At 45.8% G+C, this 17136-nt stretch overlaps 1 protein-coding gene across 1 annotated transcript; it reads left to right on the forward strand.

Annotated features, from left to right (window-relative positions):
- The first annotated feature begins 3794 nt into the window (after positions 1-3794).
- Positions 3795-4424, forward strand: LOC114304077 (uncharacterized). Its single transcript, XM_028249254.2, has one exon. It carries the CDS (start codon positions 3795-3797, stop codon positions 4422-4424), a length of 630 nt encoding a protein of 209 aa, XP_028105055.2.
- The last annotated feature ends 12712 nt before the right edge of the window (positions 4425-17136 follow it).

Raw genomic sequence — 17136 nt, forward strand, 5'->3', positions numbered from 1 at the left:
ATTCCACCACTCTTGGACCATTAGCATAGTTTTACCTCTTTAATCATCTTCCTAACCTTGAACACCTCTACATTTTCGGCGACTCTGCTGGGGAGGCAACTCCATTGATGGTTCATACCTGTAGTGGTTTACACACTTCACTGGAAAAAATGGCAGAGGATGAAGCTCAACAACCCCCACAGCAGCAAGACTCTTCCAATGGTGGGGCAACACATGCAGAGGACCGTAACCACAGTGTTGTAGTTGAGGTAGTCCAGTCACTCTAGGACACGTAGAGGGAGATCCTGGCAGCTTTGCAAACTCTCACTGAGGCTATTATGGCCATGGCGTCCAGACTAGCCGCAACGTAAGCACCTTCACCTGTAACAGTCCCAATCCTAGTGCCTAACTTGTTCCCTGAGGTTTGGGCTCCAATCCAGGTACCTCTGGCGAATGGTACGGTCACTAGTTCAGCTACCCAGGAGCAGACTGGACCATTCTAGCCCACTCACTTTGTTACTCTAGTCGATGTACAAGCTATGCTTGAGCAAGAGCACAGCAAAAAGCAACCACCATCTCTTCCCGACCTAGATGTGAAACCCCCATACTTTTTGGAGATATTGACCATGCCATACCCAACTGGGTATACACTGTCCAAGTTTATTAAGTTTGATGGGAAACAAGGCAATGTCAGAGAACATGTCGTGAGGTTCATTGAAACACTTGTTGTTCATGGCAGTGACTACACTCTGCGCCTTCGGGAGTTCTCCAAATCACTTACTGAAAGGGCTTAGCTGCTGGTATGTGAACTCGGCTCCCAACTCCATCAAGAGTTGGGAGGAGATGGTGAACAAGTTTCACACGAAGTTCTTCCAAGTCCAAGAGAAAGTTACAACCCTCATACTTGGGCGACAAGTCCAAAAAGAAGGCAAAGATATAGTGGACTATGTCAAGCGGTTCAAAGATAAGGCTATTGACTGTCATGAACCAGTGGATGAGGCCTATTTAGTCAGCATATGTGAGGAGGGTGCCATACGCGACTACAAAATTTTTGTTGGTGAACCATAATCTGCCTACCTTTTCAGCCTTGGTTGAGGCAGCTAGGAACCTCAGTACCACTGGTCCTCTGCATAGATCTCATGACAATTACCGCTACTCTCGCAGTAGTAAAGTTGCTAAGGTAACCTCTGCAGGAGGGAGCCGCTCGCAAGGGGAGGTGTCATCCTCTCGAAAGAGGAAGAGTTATGAGGACAGGAATCCATATTCTTGTAGCCTTGAGAATATTAAGGCCATGGTTAAATAATGGGTAGTCGATGGTGAACTTACTTTGCCTCCGCTTGATGTTCCTTCAACCAAAAAGGACAAAGACAACCCATATTATTGTATCTATCACAGAACCACCAGACACCCTACTGGAGATTGTTGGACTTTGAAAAGTATCTTCAAGAAAAAAGTAGACACAAATGAGTTGAAGTTCAAAGATGCTGGTAATCATGACACAATAAAGGACTCTCATCCTAACCACAAAGAGAATGGGAAGAATGTACATATGATTGGGTACCTTGGGCCCATGTGCGATCAAGTGCACATGGTGTCCTACAATGATGAGTTAGAAGAAATCGCTAGCGGCTAGCTCCCAGAGACAGTACCTATAGAGGCAAAATTCACAGAGGATACTCATGCTCAGGCCTTACAAAACTCTGTTAAGTTTCGCACCTTCTTTGAATAGCTGGGGCTGAGCCAAGCTGCTAGGTTGGATGCAACAACGACCTTCATTTACATTTTCAAAGTGCACCATGCCGAAGTTGTTGAGGCGAAGAAGTATATGCCTCGGCATATCTAGGAAAATTATGGGGCTATTACTTTCTCAGAAGCAGACAGAGCATACCCGTTTCCTCATAATCGTCCTCTTTTTGTCACAGCTTACATCAATGATGTAGAGTTCAAGCGTGCTTTCCTCGATGGTGGTCCATAAACATCATCACTACTGACACCTTTGCAATGGATGGTATTTCAGAGTCCAAGACGGTTCGCTAACCCATCACCGTGACGGGTTTTGGTGGTGAGAAAAAATTTACTAAGGGCCATGTTGTCATGGACTAAGCAATTGGTGAGATCCGTTCCCCAACTAAGTTCCATGTGATTGAAGCAGACACAAATTACCATATGATACTTGGCAGAGCTTGGATGCACCAATATGGGGCTATCTCGTAAAGTTATCACCAATGCGTGAAGGCAAAGTTGGGAAAGCGCACAGTAACCATAAATGCATCTGAAAAGCCATTCGGAGTGGAGGAGGGACACTATTCGGATATAGTTTTCTTTACTGAGTTGTCAATGAATGAAACTCCAAGGACTAGTAAAGTTGCAGGGGTAAAATTGCAGAAGTGGAAAAACATTTGGGATGTAGAGGTTGGTCCCGAAAGTAGTGGGCAGAAGAGGAGTAGCATGTCCACAAGTCCTCTGCCAAAGATTGTTAAGGTGCGCGAGGACGGCAAGACAGTTTACTACCTATGACGGTCTTTGGGGGCCAGACTTCATACCTTGGGAGGATGGCCTAGAGACGAATAAACGTGACGGTGATGAGTTCGAAGAAGGGTTGGTGGAGACGCTTGAGCCCGCCCTTAAATGCATGCAAGATAGACCCGAACCACAGTAGGAGATACTTGCTGAGGTCAACCTTAGCGACTTACCTAGGCAAAGCAAGCGTGTGTTTATCAGCAATACAATGGCTTCAACCGCTAAGGTAGAATTGATAACACTACTGAAGTGGTACGGTGACGTCTTTGTTTGGACATACGACGAGATGCCTGGTCTTGACCCATCCCTTGTCACTCATCATCTGGACATTTTTCCCAACTCTAAGCCAATCAAGCAGCATGCTCGAAAGTATCACCCTGATCTTGAAGCAAAGATTAAGGCGAAGGTAGAAAAGTTACAGAGGGCCAAGTTCATTAAGCCTATACAGTACCCAACCAAGCTAGCAAATATTGTGCCTGTGAAGAAGTAGAATGGCCTGATCAGGGTCTGCGTAGACTTTCGCGACATGAATAAGGCCTGCCTGAAAGATGAGTTTCCATTGCCCCATGTTGACACACTTGTCGATTCTACTGCGGGCCATCAGATGTTTTCCTTCATGGATGGGTTCAGTGGTTATAACCAGATCAAAATGGCATTAGAAGATGTAGAAAAAATGACTTTCAGAACGCCCTTAGGAAATTTTTTCTATACGGTGATGCCCTTCGGTTTGAAAAATGCGGGGGGCAACTTACCAACGGGCTATGACTGTTGTGTTCCATGACATGTTATATCATGAAGTGGAAGTATATGTGGATGATCTGGTGGTCAAGTCCACTAAGGCAAACCGACACCTCTGCGATTTGGAAAAAGTTTTTAAGCATTGCCGCAAATTCTGCCTAAAGATGAACTCTCTCAAGTGTGCCTTCGGAGTTACCGCTAGCAAGTTCCTTGGCTTTCTTGTATACCAGTGGGGAATTCAAATAGATGGGGATAAGATCAAGTCAATCATGGAGATGCCACAACCACACTGCCAAAAAGCCTTGAAGAAATTCCTAGGCAAAGTGTCATTCCTCATGAGGTTCATTCCAGCCCTTGCGGAGATAACCTTTTCCTTTAGGACACTACTGAAAGGGAATCACAAGTTTGAATGGTTGCAAGAGCACCAACAGGCATTTGATATAGTGAAGAAAACCCTTATCTCTCCACTTACAATGATTGCCTCATAACTCAAAAAGCCTCTGCTACTGTACCTAACCTCTACACCTCAGTTTATTGGAGCTCTACTTGTCCAAGACATGGATGGCATTGAGAAGCCAGTCTATTACATCAGTTGCAAAGTCAATGGTGCCAAGTCGCAATATACCCCAATTGAGAGGCAATGTTTAGCCTTAATCTTCATAGCTCAGAAGTTGTGCCACTATTTTTTTACACACCCGATCCAGGTTGTGACCTGGAGTGATCCATTATGTTACTTGTTGAGCAAGCCCTCTCTGACTGAAAAAATGGCAAGATGGCTTTTGGCTTTAGCAGAATATGACATAAGTTGTGTTATTCCCAAGGCTATTAAGAGCCAAGCACTTGCAGACTTATTGGCCCAATTCCCATCTGGTGAACATGAACCTGCAGAGGTACCTCTACCACGTGAGGTCCATGTCTCAGCATCTGTAGTTGAGACTTATTGGGACTTAAAATTTGATGGAGCTTCCGGAGCTAGGAAGGGTGGAGATGGCATAACACTAACCAGTCAAGAAGGAGAGAAGTTTCATCTATCATATAAGCTTGACTTTGAATGTTCAAACAACGAGGCTGAATATGAATCGTTAATACTGGGTCTAATTGCTGCCCAAAAGAAGAGCCTCTGCAAGTTGAAAATTTGGGGCGACTCCAAGCTAGTTGTCAAGCAAACAATAGGTGATTTCGCCTGAAAGGAGCCCCTGTTGGCCCCATATCGCACCGTAGTTCAAAGGTTGCTCACTCAGTTTGATGATGTCCAAATCTAGCATACCCCTCAAACACACAATCGTTTCCCCAATGCCTTGGCTACATTGTGGGCAAAGGTGAATGTACCAGATGATAGTATAGCCATCATCATCGAGAAAAGAACAACACCAATAGTGTTTGCCAAAGAACATACAAAGCAAGATACTGAGAGGTGGAAAGTAGATATAATCTAGCAGTTGAAAACAGGCTAAGGAACAATCAGACTAACAGAACTTGCATCATTTCTGCTCCTCATAGGAGAGTTGTATTTTTGCGGTCCCAACAACCTCCGGGCAAGGTGCGTCGGCAGACAAGAAGAAACTTATAGACTTAAGCAGATCCATGCTAAGTCCTGTGGAGATGGAGATATCAGTCTATACCGACGGATAAAGAGGCAAGGGTATTACTGGCCAGAGATGGAAAAGGAAAGCACTGAGTTGCAGAGGCAATGTGCAAAATGTCAATCCTATCCTAAAGAGGAAGAAGCCCATTTCTTAAGCAGTGAGGAATGGAGGTAGTCGTATATTGACTATCTTGGAAATAGCACACTGCTTGAGAACAAAGCCGATGCAATTAGAGTAAAGAGGCGAGCCCTCTTCCTCCTTGACCAAGGCAAGCTGTACCGCAGAAGCTTTGAAGGGGATTCTTTGGCGTGGTTATCAAAGGATGAGGCAAACGAAGTGCTAAGAGGAGCCCACAAGGCAGAGCATCAAGGAGCTCAGCGATTATATAGGCATCTTATTCACCTTTGCTATTACTGTTTGACAATGGAATAATATGCTAAAAACTTTGTAAGGAGATGCCAATCTTGACAGAAATTTGGGAACTTGATACATGCACTGGCAGTTGACCTGCACAACATCAAGACCCCTTACCTGTTTCATACTTGGGCATTTGACCTAGTAGGTCCTATACCGCAACAATCCAAAGGCCACAGATGCATACTTGCAGCGACTGAAGTTAGTACCAAGTAGGTAGAGGCTATACCGATGAGGAAGGTGGATGGGGCAGGAATGGCCAACTTCATCAAAGAAAACATAATCTGTAGGTTTGGCATACTTAAAGTAATGTTGTCTGATAATGGGACCCCCTTTGTGAACCGCCATGTGAGAAGACTATTAAACACTTTTCAGATCAATCACCACAAGTCTACCCCGTACTACCCGTAAGGGAACGGACAAGTTGAGGCAACCAACAAAATTCTCATCTGAATATTGAGTAAAGTGATGGATGAAGCGGGGGGCACATGGTCTGAACAACTCCATGTAGCACTTTGGGCGTATAGAACGTCAAAGAGGAGGCCAACTCAGGCAACCCCATTTTCCTTAGTATATGGGTCCGAAATTGTGTTGCTAGTTGAATTGGTGTACCCTCAGCAAGAATGGCTATGTCAACACACTTTGTTCCAGACAGAAGAAAGAACGACACAGAGGCAACCGAAGAAAGAAGGGATCGGGCCTCGTGGGCAATGGAAAAGTATCATCAGTCCATAGCTTGCGCCTACAATCAGTTTGTTCAACATAGGGAGTTCAAGGAGGGGGACTTGGTGTGGAAAACAGTGGACGCAATCATGCGGGGCCAACCAATCCCCAAGTTGTCACCCAGATGGGAAGGCCCCTATAAAGTTGCTAAGGCAAACAGCAGCGGGTATTACAGGTTGACAAGAGTAGACGATTGTTTTAGAACTGGCCCTATCAACGCCAATTATGTCAAAGAATATTTTCCTTAATTTCTTTTGTTCAAGAAAAAAAAAAAAAGAGTTGTAAGTTTCTTTGTTAATACTTCCAAATCAAAGTGTAAAGAAAGCATCATACACTTAGTAAACCTATTACTCTTGTAAACCCTTAGTGCAAGAAATTTTTTCCATACTTAGTGAAATTTTGTCCATGTAAAAACCTTAGTCGTGATGAAGTTCTATTCATGGCCCAAGTTTTGCTTGTCTTTAGAAGTTATGTAAAAGATATTGAAAGGAAGACAGTAGAGTAAGGCTCAATATCTTTGCTTCTCATAGACATCAAAGTTCTCTATAGCATGACTACAGTGTTCAAAAGGAAAAGAAGAAAGAAAAAAGATAGCAAAAGTACAAAGAAAAAGAGCCATAATAAAACAACAATGCATCAAATCAAGCACTTCATGAGGGAGTCCATCAGGGTCACATCCCAAGACAACTGAGCAACCAATGCAGAGTCCTTTTCTTTGAATTGAGCTAGGTTCTGTCGGTGCTGCTCCAAGGCACCCTCACACTCCTTGATAGTCTCCTCCAAGGATGCAATCATCGCTACATTGTCTGCATGCTCAAGGAAGCCATCGATTGCCTGAAGCCTATCCCTCATCCACGATAGGTCCAAACCATTCCTCTCAAAGTCGCTCAGGTTGGCCTCAACACTTTCCACGAACTTGCTGGGGGTTGTCAAAATTTTCTTAGTAGCGAGGCCATAAATAAAGCCAACAAGTGACTCCAGCAACGTTGTTTGCACCATAGATCCAGGAACGTGAAAAGCAGTGAAAGTCTAGGGTGTAGGGCTTAGATGCGGGCAAGGAACCCAATAACTTAGAAAAGGAACCCTCCTTGAGGGCTGTGGGTACTCTCTCACACCATCGCCAGCCTGGATTGCAGGGGGAGATTTGCAGAACGACTAAAGTTTTGAGGACGACGAACCTCTCTCGAGGACGACTGCCCAGCGGCGTTGGATTGTGTGGACGTGGGGAGGTCATCCATTGGGTAGTCTCCAACGTTCAGATTCGGTACAGAAGTAGTATCCATCCCAGTATGAAAATCTTGGGATACCCCAATGTTAGCTGGCACTTCAGAAAAATGAGTGGGGTATAGGTCTGCGAGCTGCTCGAAGGTTGCCGAAGCAACTGGGTCATAGGTCCCAGTGACAGTAGTAACAACATGAGTGGCTAGGGTGACAGCTACCTCTGCAAGTCGGTCTAAATTTTGGGGGACCACAGTAGGAATAGTGGAAGCAGCCGCTACACTTGCACTCCCCTCAGCCACTTGGATGTTTGGAAGTGGGGTCTGTTTAACTAATGGAGACTCAATGGATTGGGAAGAACAACCAGATACAACTTCAAAAGGAGGTGGTGCAACTTCTAGCGGCTCTCTTACGCCACAATCTTCCCTTGGGGCCTTAGGGAGAAAATCCTCTCCACCGATAGAGGAAAGGTCAGAACGGGCATAATCAACAAGGTTTGAGGGCTCTTCACCCTCAGTAACTACACCCTTTGCAACTCCCACAGCAGGGGGAACTTGTTCACTTTCGACATATGGGGCATCATGATCTCTCCCTATATCTGTAACCTTAGTCTCACCAGTCGGCTCAGCCTCCGCAACAGGCTCAGTCGTTGCAACTGGTTCGGCCTCAGCCCTTGGTTCCTCTTCGACATTTGGAAGTACCATTCTGTGAGTTCTGAGCTTGGTGACCTTTGAAGCAATGAGAAGGTCGTCGTCGTTGTCTGAATCTAAGAAAATGTCGATGGTAGTCGAAGGACCTTTGGGACCTGAATGCAGTATAACCGAAATGGTACCGCGCTTCGAGAACAATAAACCCTGACAAGGAAGAAGACCATGTGACTACTAAGTGAAGATAAAATTTCCTAAAGAAGTATGAAAAAATGCATAGTATTTTTCTAAGTATGAGTACCTTCCGAATTCTTTTCCTGCTTGGTGAGGTGGGAGCCTCAGCGATTGACGCCGCTGCCTCTTGGACTGTTTTCAGTCTGGAGCGGGTTATGCATACTGTTATGCCGACTTGAGAGGGGCCAATTTGCAAAGGTTGAAGGACATTCCCCTAGACGGGTGAGGCTCCTCTAAGGTAGGCAGGGATAGAAGCTTGAAATGGCAAAACACACTGGTCTGTTTTCCATAGCCAGAGGGAAGACGAAGGGATAAGTCGAGTTGCAGAATAGGTTCCGTTGTAGGGACAACCGGATCGCTGTTACAAAAGTTGAAGAAAGAATTCAGGTTGTAGTGCCAGAACAAGTTATCAGGCGTGAAGGTGCCCTCTCTCCCAAGTAAGGGAAGCTCCATGAAGCCTAAGCCCTCCACAAGTAGAGTAGTATAATCACAAGCAAACCGTTGAAAGCTCTGGCAGAAATCAGTCTAAGGTGGAGGGGCATGTGGGATGCCCTGATTCATGCTAAACTACCTAAGGACCCTATCTGGTTGATAGACTACGTCGGACATGCGCTCTACGTTCCACACGGGTAGAAATATGGGACGTATCATAACAGCAATAAGAAGGGAGTTGGCCTGGACACTGTTGAGAGAGAAATCAGCATGACGTGCCTCAGAGAAATAAAATGGAACCACAAAGATGCCTGGAAGAGGCTGAGTGAAGGGACGGAACACACACTCCATGTGATCGATGTGATCCATGAAGGGCTTGTTGGTGTCAATGCCAGACCATCTGGAAATACGAGGGAGAGATTGGCGTACTTGTCTTGTGACGGGCCACCCCTCTACATCTAGGACGAGATGACCCTTTGCATCAAGGACTTCATCGGTAAAGAAGGGCTCGTGTTCTTTGGGGACGAGGCCCACAGTAGGGAACCGTTCGCAGAAGAAGGCGGTCAGAAACTGGGTATGAACAAAGCTCGACACATCATAGCGGCCCATGGATCTCTCCATGTCCGAATGGATGAGGTCAAGGTGGAAATATAAATTTCCTAAAAAGAGAGAGGCCATGGGGATTTGACTACCGCTGCACAGTTTGACAGCGAGAGGGAACACCAAAGGATTGTTCCTCTCAGCAGGGTTGTTGGGAAGAACAAGAAAGGAGATGAAATAACTGACGAAGGCGGCCAAGTACAAGTTCTCGCGGTAACCCGGGCCAACTATAGAGTCGCAATTGTCTTCGGTAACATCACCCACAACTGGTTGCATGTCCTTGAAAAAGTGCTTTAGCCAAGATAGATAGGTGGTCTTTTCTCTTTTGGGCCTCTCTGGAAATAGTTCCCCATTCCATAGATTGTACCAACAGCCGTACTTCCGTGCCTCTCGAAATGCACCCTGGAGGGCAGTCACAGCAGTCTGTTCCGCAGTAGTCAGCGAAGTGGGGTCAAAAGGGTAGTCCCCACGGGTACTTAGACAAAGGAGAACAACAACATCTTCAAGGGTTGGTGTTATTTAGCCCCAAGCCAGGACAAAAGTGTGAATGTCGGGGCTCTAGCAGGAAAGAACCGTATCAATATTGGTTTGCACCTTGCGCACAGACAACTCTGTTGAAATCAAAATAGCGTTGAAGAGATGAACATCCCTCAAACGCTGCTCAAAATCATTGTCCGCATTGACATCATCAACCCAAAGAGACCAGTCTGCCGTAGGGCTTGAGTAGGTGCGGTAACAGATGTGTGTGTGAAGAAAGTCACCGCACTCCACATGGAACCGCAGCATAGAGGCTGGGTTCACCATGTTAGCGTCATCCAAAAAGGCCTCACCAAAGGGGTGCAAATGTTCTTCTAAAGAAAGGGCTTCGGGAACAAAGGAGTCAACTACCTTCCAAAGTGGATCAACAAGCCCCCTAAAAATATGGGGCACTCCTCCACTCAGTACTGGGAGGGACAATGCTGTCGGGTAGGAACCTAGTGGTGGCCATGAAGGAGAATAAAGAAAAGACAAGAAGACTTTGGAAGGTGGGTACTAGAAAGAGAAGACAATGAGACAAGAAAGTGTATTGTGGCGGAGGTGGGGGACCGGTGGACCTAAGGGGCACTATTTATAAAGAAAGTAGCAAAAGGGTGCCAACACACTTCCCTAGGCCCATTATGACTCATCAGTCAAAAGGGGCACCTTTTTAGAGCCAACACAACTTTTAACCCAACCGACGCAACCCCTGGGTTACTTGCTGACGTCGTGCACGTGTGGGAAACAAGGAGCGTCTCTTATATGCGCATGGACACATGTAGACGGTCAGAAATTAAGCCCCAAATTAAGTATGGACCAAAGTGTCAGGGTCGCCCTTTTAAGGCGACCAGGAATGACTGACGGAGAATGGACTAAAGCCCAGGGAAAGTGGGCTAACAGTGGGCCGAAGCAGGTCCAACCCACCAAGGGTCTAAACGAACTCCATGAAGGAAATTGCCTAAGTGAGGTTGCAAAGAAAACATATGTAGCTGGAAAGTTGTCGAGGCACTTTGCCTTAAAGCCGCCATTCCTAATATCTTCGGTTCTGTCGCCATCCGAAGTTGATGAAGGAAGGAGAAAACCGAGGAAACTAAGTTGTAGAGGCAGTACTTGCAGTGCCCAAGTTGTAGAGGCATGTTGTCAGCGCCGCCATCTCTAATATTGTCGATCCTGCCATCTGAACTCACCGCAGGAAATAGTTACCGCAGCAACTACGACCGTAGTAACTAAGTTACAGAAGGAATATCCTGACAAGGTGATGGCAGCCTTTGAGAGAGGCTTTCCTCTACGAGTAGAGGCTAGTGCTTGGCACTGATAGTAGGCCCCCTCCAATGTTTATTAACTTGGCGCTGACAATAGGCCCCAAGTCTTACAGGTTGGAGTTGATAGTAGGCCCATAGATACCAGTATACCACGGTGACCTCGCGAAGATGGGAGCAGGGCAGCCCGAGCAGAAGGGACTCCCTTTCCATTCACCTAGGTTATGGACCTGCCTTGGTTGCACAGACAGGAGCAAAGAAGCCCCTTTGGGATTGGTGCTAGGGAACAACATGGCTGATAGCAGGCTTGACTGTGGCCTTCGCCCTGCGAAATTGGGGAGTTTGTGGTTAGGTGACTAAGGGTAGAGGTTTCACTAAGGTGAACACAAACATGGCCGACAGCAGGCTAATGGAGTCCTGAGAATGCATGTACTGACCAAATAGAACCGAGAAGGCAAGTGCAGCGGCATGGTTCATCGCTGTAAGTGCACTTGCTGAGGTTCAAGCTGAGAAGGCAAGTGTAGAGGCAAACACTCCGGCTATAACTGCACTTGCTGAGGCTTAAAAGAGAGTTGCAGCACCAAACACTCCCATCGTAGCTACACTTGTTGAGGCTTAAAAAGGTAGTTACGGAGGCAAACATACAGTACACAGTACATGCAGAGGGACACATGGCACCTTCATCCTGGTGGCTCAAGGAAGAATATTTTGTGTGATCTTTAGGGACACCTGTCTTCTCTCTATTTGGCCACTTGGTGTCCTCTTTGTACCAAGGAAAAGCCTATAAATAGGACCCATTTCCCAAGGTTCAAGAGGAGGAATTTTGGGAACTTAGGGGAGATGCTGCCCATTTGCACACTGTCATTGTCATCTTCTTGAGCTACCTGCTTCACCTTCACCCAGCCGCTCACTCTCCAACATTCCAGATATTTGCTGCTGCTCATTCTCCAGTCATTCCACCACTCTTAGACCATTAGCATAGTTTTGGCACTCTAATCATCTTCCTAACCTTGAACACCTCTACATTTCTAGCAACTTTACTGGGGAGGCTGCTCTGTTGATGGTTCGTACTCGCAGTGGTTTACACACTTGACTGGGAAAAATGGGTAAGGATGAAGTTCAATAACCCCCAAGATAGCAAGGCTCTTCCAATGGCGGGGTAGCACATGCGGAGGACTGTGACCACAGTGTTGTAGTTGAGGCAGTCTAGTTACTCCAGGACACATAGAGGGAGCTTAGCAAACTCTCACTGAGGCTATTATGGCCTTGGTGTCTAGACCAGCCACAGCGCAAGCTCCTCCGCCTATAGCACTCCCAAACCCAGTACCTAACCTATTCCCTAAGGTTCGGGCTCCGATCCAGGTGCCTCCAGTGGTACCTCAATCGAATGGTACGGCTACTGGTTTTGTTACCTAGGAGCAGACTGGACCATTCCAGCCCACTCACTTTGTTACTCTAGCCAATGTACAAGCTATGCTCGAGCAAGAGCGTAGCAAAAAGAAACTACCATCTCTCCCTAACCCAGATGTGAAACGCTCATACTCTCAGGAGATATTGACCATGCCATACCCAACTGGGTATATAGTGCCCAAGTTTATTAAGTTCGATGGGAAACAAGGCAATGTCAGAGAACACGTCGTGAGGTTCATTGAAACTCTTAGTGTCCATGGCAGTGACCACTGTCTGTGCCTTCGGGAGTTCTCCAAATGACTTACTGAAAGAGCTTACAGCTGGTATGTGAACTTGGATCCCAACTTGATCAAGAGTTCGGAGAAGATAGTGAACAAGTTCCACACGAAGTTCTTCCAAGTCCAAGAGAAAGTTACAACCCTCACACTTGGGCGAGATGTCCAAAAAGAAGTTGAAGATATGCTAGACTATGTTAAGCGGTTCCAAGATAAGGCTATTGACTATCATGAACCTGTGGATGAGGCCCATTTAGTCAGCATATGTGTAGAGGATGCCATACGTGACTATAAAATTTTCTTGGTGAACCATAATCTACCTACCTTTTCAGCCTTGGTTGAGGCAGCTAGGAACTTCAGTACCACTGGTCCTCTGCATAGATCTCATGAAAGTCACCGCTACTCCCGCAGTAGCAGAGTTGCTACGGTAACCTTTGTAGGAGGGAGCTGCTCGAAAGGGAAGGCGTTATCCTCTCAAAAGAGGAAAAGTTATGAGGATAGGAATCCATATCCTTCCAGCCTTGAGAATGTTAAGGCCTTGGTTAAAGAATAGGTAGCCGATGGTGAACTTAGTTTGCCACCGATTGATGTCCCTCCAACCAAAAAGGGCAAAGAAAGCCCAGATTATTGTATCTATCACAAAACCACCAAACACCTTACTAGAGACTGTTGGACTTTGAAAAGTATCTTCAAGAACAAAGTTGACTCAAATGAGCTGAAGTTCAAAGATACCGATAATCGTGATATACGGAAGGACCCTTATCCTAACCACAAAGAGAAGGGGAAGAATGCACATATGATTAGATACCTTGGGCCTGTGCGCGAGGCCAAGAAGTATGTGCCTTGGCGTATCTAGGAAGATTATGGGTCCATTACTTTCCTAGAAGCAGATAGACCATGCACATTTCCCCATAACCATCCTCTTTTTGTCACAGCTTACATCAATAATGTAGAGTTCAAGCGTTCTTTTCCTCAATGGTGGGGCGTCCATAAACATCATTACTGCTAACACCTTTGCAAAAGCTGGAATCTCAGAGTCCAAGATGGTTCACCAACCCATCACCGTGACGGGTTTTGGTGGTGAGAAAAAAGTTACTAAGGGCCATGCTATCGTGGACTTTGTAGTTGGTGAGATCCGTTCCGCAACTAAGTTCCATGTGATTAAAGCGGACACAAATTACCATATGATACTTGGCAAAGCTTGGATGCACCAATGTGGGGCTATCTTGTCAAGTTATCACCAATGCATGAAGGCAAAGTTGGGAAAGCGCACAGTAACCATAAATGCGTCTTAAAAGCCATTTGAAGTGGATGAGGCACACTATTCGGATGTAGTTTTCTTTACTGAGTTGCCAATGGATGAAACTCTAAGGACTGGTAAAGTTGCAGTGGTAAAATTGCCAAAGTAAGAAGATATTCGGGATGCAGAGGCTACTCTAGAAAGTAGTGGGCAGAAAAGGAGTAGCAAGGCCACATGTCCTCCGCCCAAGATTGTTAAGGTACGCAAGGACGGCAAGACAGTTTACTACTTATGACAGTCTTGGGGGCCACACTTCATACCTTGGAAGGATGGCCCCAAGACGAATAAACGTGACGGTGATGAGTCCCAAGAAAGCTTGGTAGAGACGCCTGAGCCCGCCCTTGAATGCATGCAAGATAGACCCAAACCGGAGCAGGAGGTACTTGTTGAGGTCAACCTCAGCGACTTATCAGGGCAGAGCAAGCCCGTGTATATCAGTGATACAATGGCTCCAGCAGCTAAGGCAGGATTGATAACACAACTAAAGCAGTACAGTGACGTCTTTGCTTGGACATACGATGAGATGCCTGGTCTTGACCCACCCCTTATTACTCATCATCTGGACACTTTTCCAAACTCTAAGCCAATCAAAGAGTATGCTCGAAAGTATCACCCTTATCTTGAAGCAAAGATTAAAGTGGAGGTAGATAACTTACAGAGGGCCAAGATCAGTGAGCCTATACAATACCCAACCTGGTTAGCAAATATTGTGCCTGTGAAGAAGAAGAACGACCTAATCAGGGCTGGCGTAGACTTTCGTGACCTGAATAAGGCCTGCCTGAAAGATGAGTTTCCATTGCCCTTTGTTGACACACTTGTCGATTCTACGACGGGCCATCAGATGTTCTCCTTCATGAATGGGTTCAGTGGTTATAACCAGACCAAAATGGCATCGGAAGATGCAGAAAAGACGGCTTTTAGAACACCCTTGGGAAATTTTTTCTATACGGTGATGCCCTTCAGTTTGAAAAATGTGGGGGCAACCTACCAACACGCTATGACTGCAGTGTTCCATGACATGTCGCATCATGAATTGGAAGTATATGTGGATGATCTAGTGGTCAAGTCTGCTGAGGCAAACCAACACCTCTGCGACTTGGAAAAAGTTTTTCAGCGTTGCCGCTAATTCTGCCTACAGATGAACCCTGTCAAGCGTGCCTTCAGAGTTACCACCGGCAAGTTCCTTGGTTTTCTGGTACACCAACGGGGGATCAAAGTAGATGGGGATAAGATGAAGTCAATCATGGAGATGCCACCGCCACACTCTCAAAAGTCCTTGAAGAAATTCCTAGGCAACGTGTCATACCGTAGAAGGTTCATTCCAGCCCTTGCTGAGATAACCTTTTCCTTTGGGGCACTGGAATCACAAGTTTGAATGGTTGTAAGAATACCAACAGACATTTGATATGGTGAAGAAAGCACTTACCTCTCTACTTACAATGATTACCTCACAATCCAAAAAGCCTCTACTACTGTACCTGACCTTTACACCTTGGTCTATTGAAGCTCTACTTGTCCAAGACATGGATAGCATTGAGAAACCAGTCTATTACATCAGTCGCAAAGTCAATGGTGCCGAGTCGCGATATACCCTAATTGAGAGGCAGTGTTTACCCTTAATCTTCACATTGTAGAAGTTGTGCCACTATTTTTTGGCACACCCGATCCAGGTTGTGACCCGGAGTGATCCATTTCGTTACTTGCTGAGCAAGCATGCTCTGACTGGAAAAATGACAAGATGGCTTTTGGTTCTAGCAGAATATGACATCACTTGTGTTACTCCCAAGGCTATTAAGATCCAAGCACTTGCAGACTTACTGGCCCAATTCTCATCTGGTGGACATGAACCTGTAAAGGTACCTCTACCAGGTGAGGTCCATGTCTTAGCAGCTGTAGTTGAAACTTATTGGGACTTAAAAATTGATGGAGCTTCTGGAGCTGGGAAAGGTGGAGCTAGCATAACACTAACCAGTCAAGAAGGAGAGAAGTTTCATCTATCATATAAGCTTGACTTTGAATGTTCAAACAACGAGGCTGAATATGAGGCATTGATACTGGGTCCAATTGCTACCCAAAAGAAGGGCCCCCGCAAGTTGAAAATTTGGGGCGATTCCAAGCTAGTTGTCAAGAAAATAATGGGTGATTTCATCTTGAAGGAGCCTCTGTTAGCCCCATATCGCACCGTAGTTCAAAGGTTGCTCACTTAGTTTGATGATGTCCAAATCTAGCATACCCCTCGAACACACAGCCGTTTCCCCAATGCCTTGGCTACATTGGGGGTCAAAGGTGGATGTACCAGATGATAGTATAGCCATCATCATCGAGAAAAGAACAACACCAATAGTGTTTGCCGAAGAACATACAGAGCAAGTTACTGAGTGGTGGAAAGCATATATAATCCTGTAGTTGAAAACAGGCCAGGGAACAAACAAACCAGCAGAACTTGCATCATTTATGCTCCTCATAGAAGAGTTGTACTTTCGCGGTCCCAATAACCAGCTGGCAAGGTGCGTCAGTAGACAAGAAGAAACTTACAGACTTAAGTAGATCCATGCTAAGTCCTTTGGAAATGGAGATATCAGTCTATACTGACAGATATAGAGGCAAGGGTATTACTAGCCAGAGATGGAAAAGGAAAGCATTGAGTTGCAGATGTAATGTGCAAAATGTCAGTCCTACCCTAAATCTTAAGTAGTGAGGAATGGAGGCAGCTGTATATTGACTATCTTGGAAATGGCACACTGCCTGAGAGCAAAGCCGATGCTATTAGAGTTTAGAGGCGAGCCTTTTTCTTCCTTCACCCTGGCAAGCTGTACCCGCAAAAGCCTTGAAAAGAAACCTTTGGCGTGTTTATCAAAGGATGAGGCAAATGAAGTACTGAGAGAAGCCCACAAGGTAAAGCATCAAAGAGCGCAGCGATTATATGGGCACCTTAATCACCTCGGCTGCTGCTGGCCGACAATGGAAGAAGATGCTAAAATCTTTGAAAGGAGATGCCAATGTTGACAGAAATTTAGGAACTTGATATTTGCACTGGCGGTTGAACTGCACAAAATCAAGACCCCTTACCCGTTTCATGCTTGGGCATTTGACCTAGTAGGTCCTATAGATTGATACTTGCATCAATTGAAGTTAGTACCAAGTGGGTAGAGGCTATACTAATGAGGAAGGTAGATGGGCAGAAGTGGCCAACTTCAGCAAAGAAAACATAATCTGTAGGTTTGGCATACCCAACGTGATGTTGTTTAATAATGAAACCCCCTTTGTGAACCGCCATGTGGGAAG

The sequence above is a fragment of the Camellia sinensis genome, chromosome 12, assembly GCF_055761805.1.
Source record: "Camellia sinensis isolate YWXY chromosome 12, ASM5576180v1, whole genome shotgun sequence".
In the NCBI taxonomy this organism is placed as follows: Eukaryota; Viridiplantae; Streptophyta; class Magnoliopsida; order Ericales; family Theaceae; genus Camellia; species Camellia sinensis.

What these genes read in the sequence shown, in the direction of transcription:
- LOC114304077 (XM_028249254.2), top strand. Translation starts at nt 3,795, where the DNA reads ATGGATGGCATTGAGAAGCCAGTCTATTACATCAGTTGCAAAGTCAAT.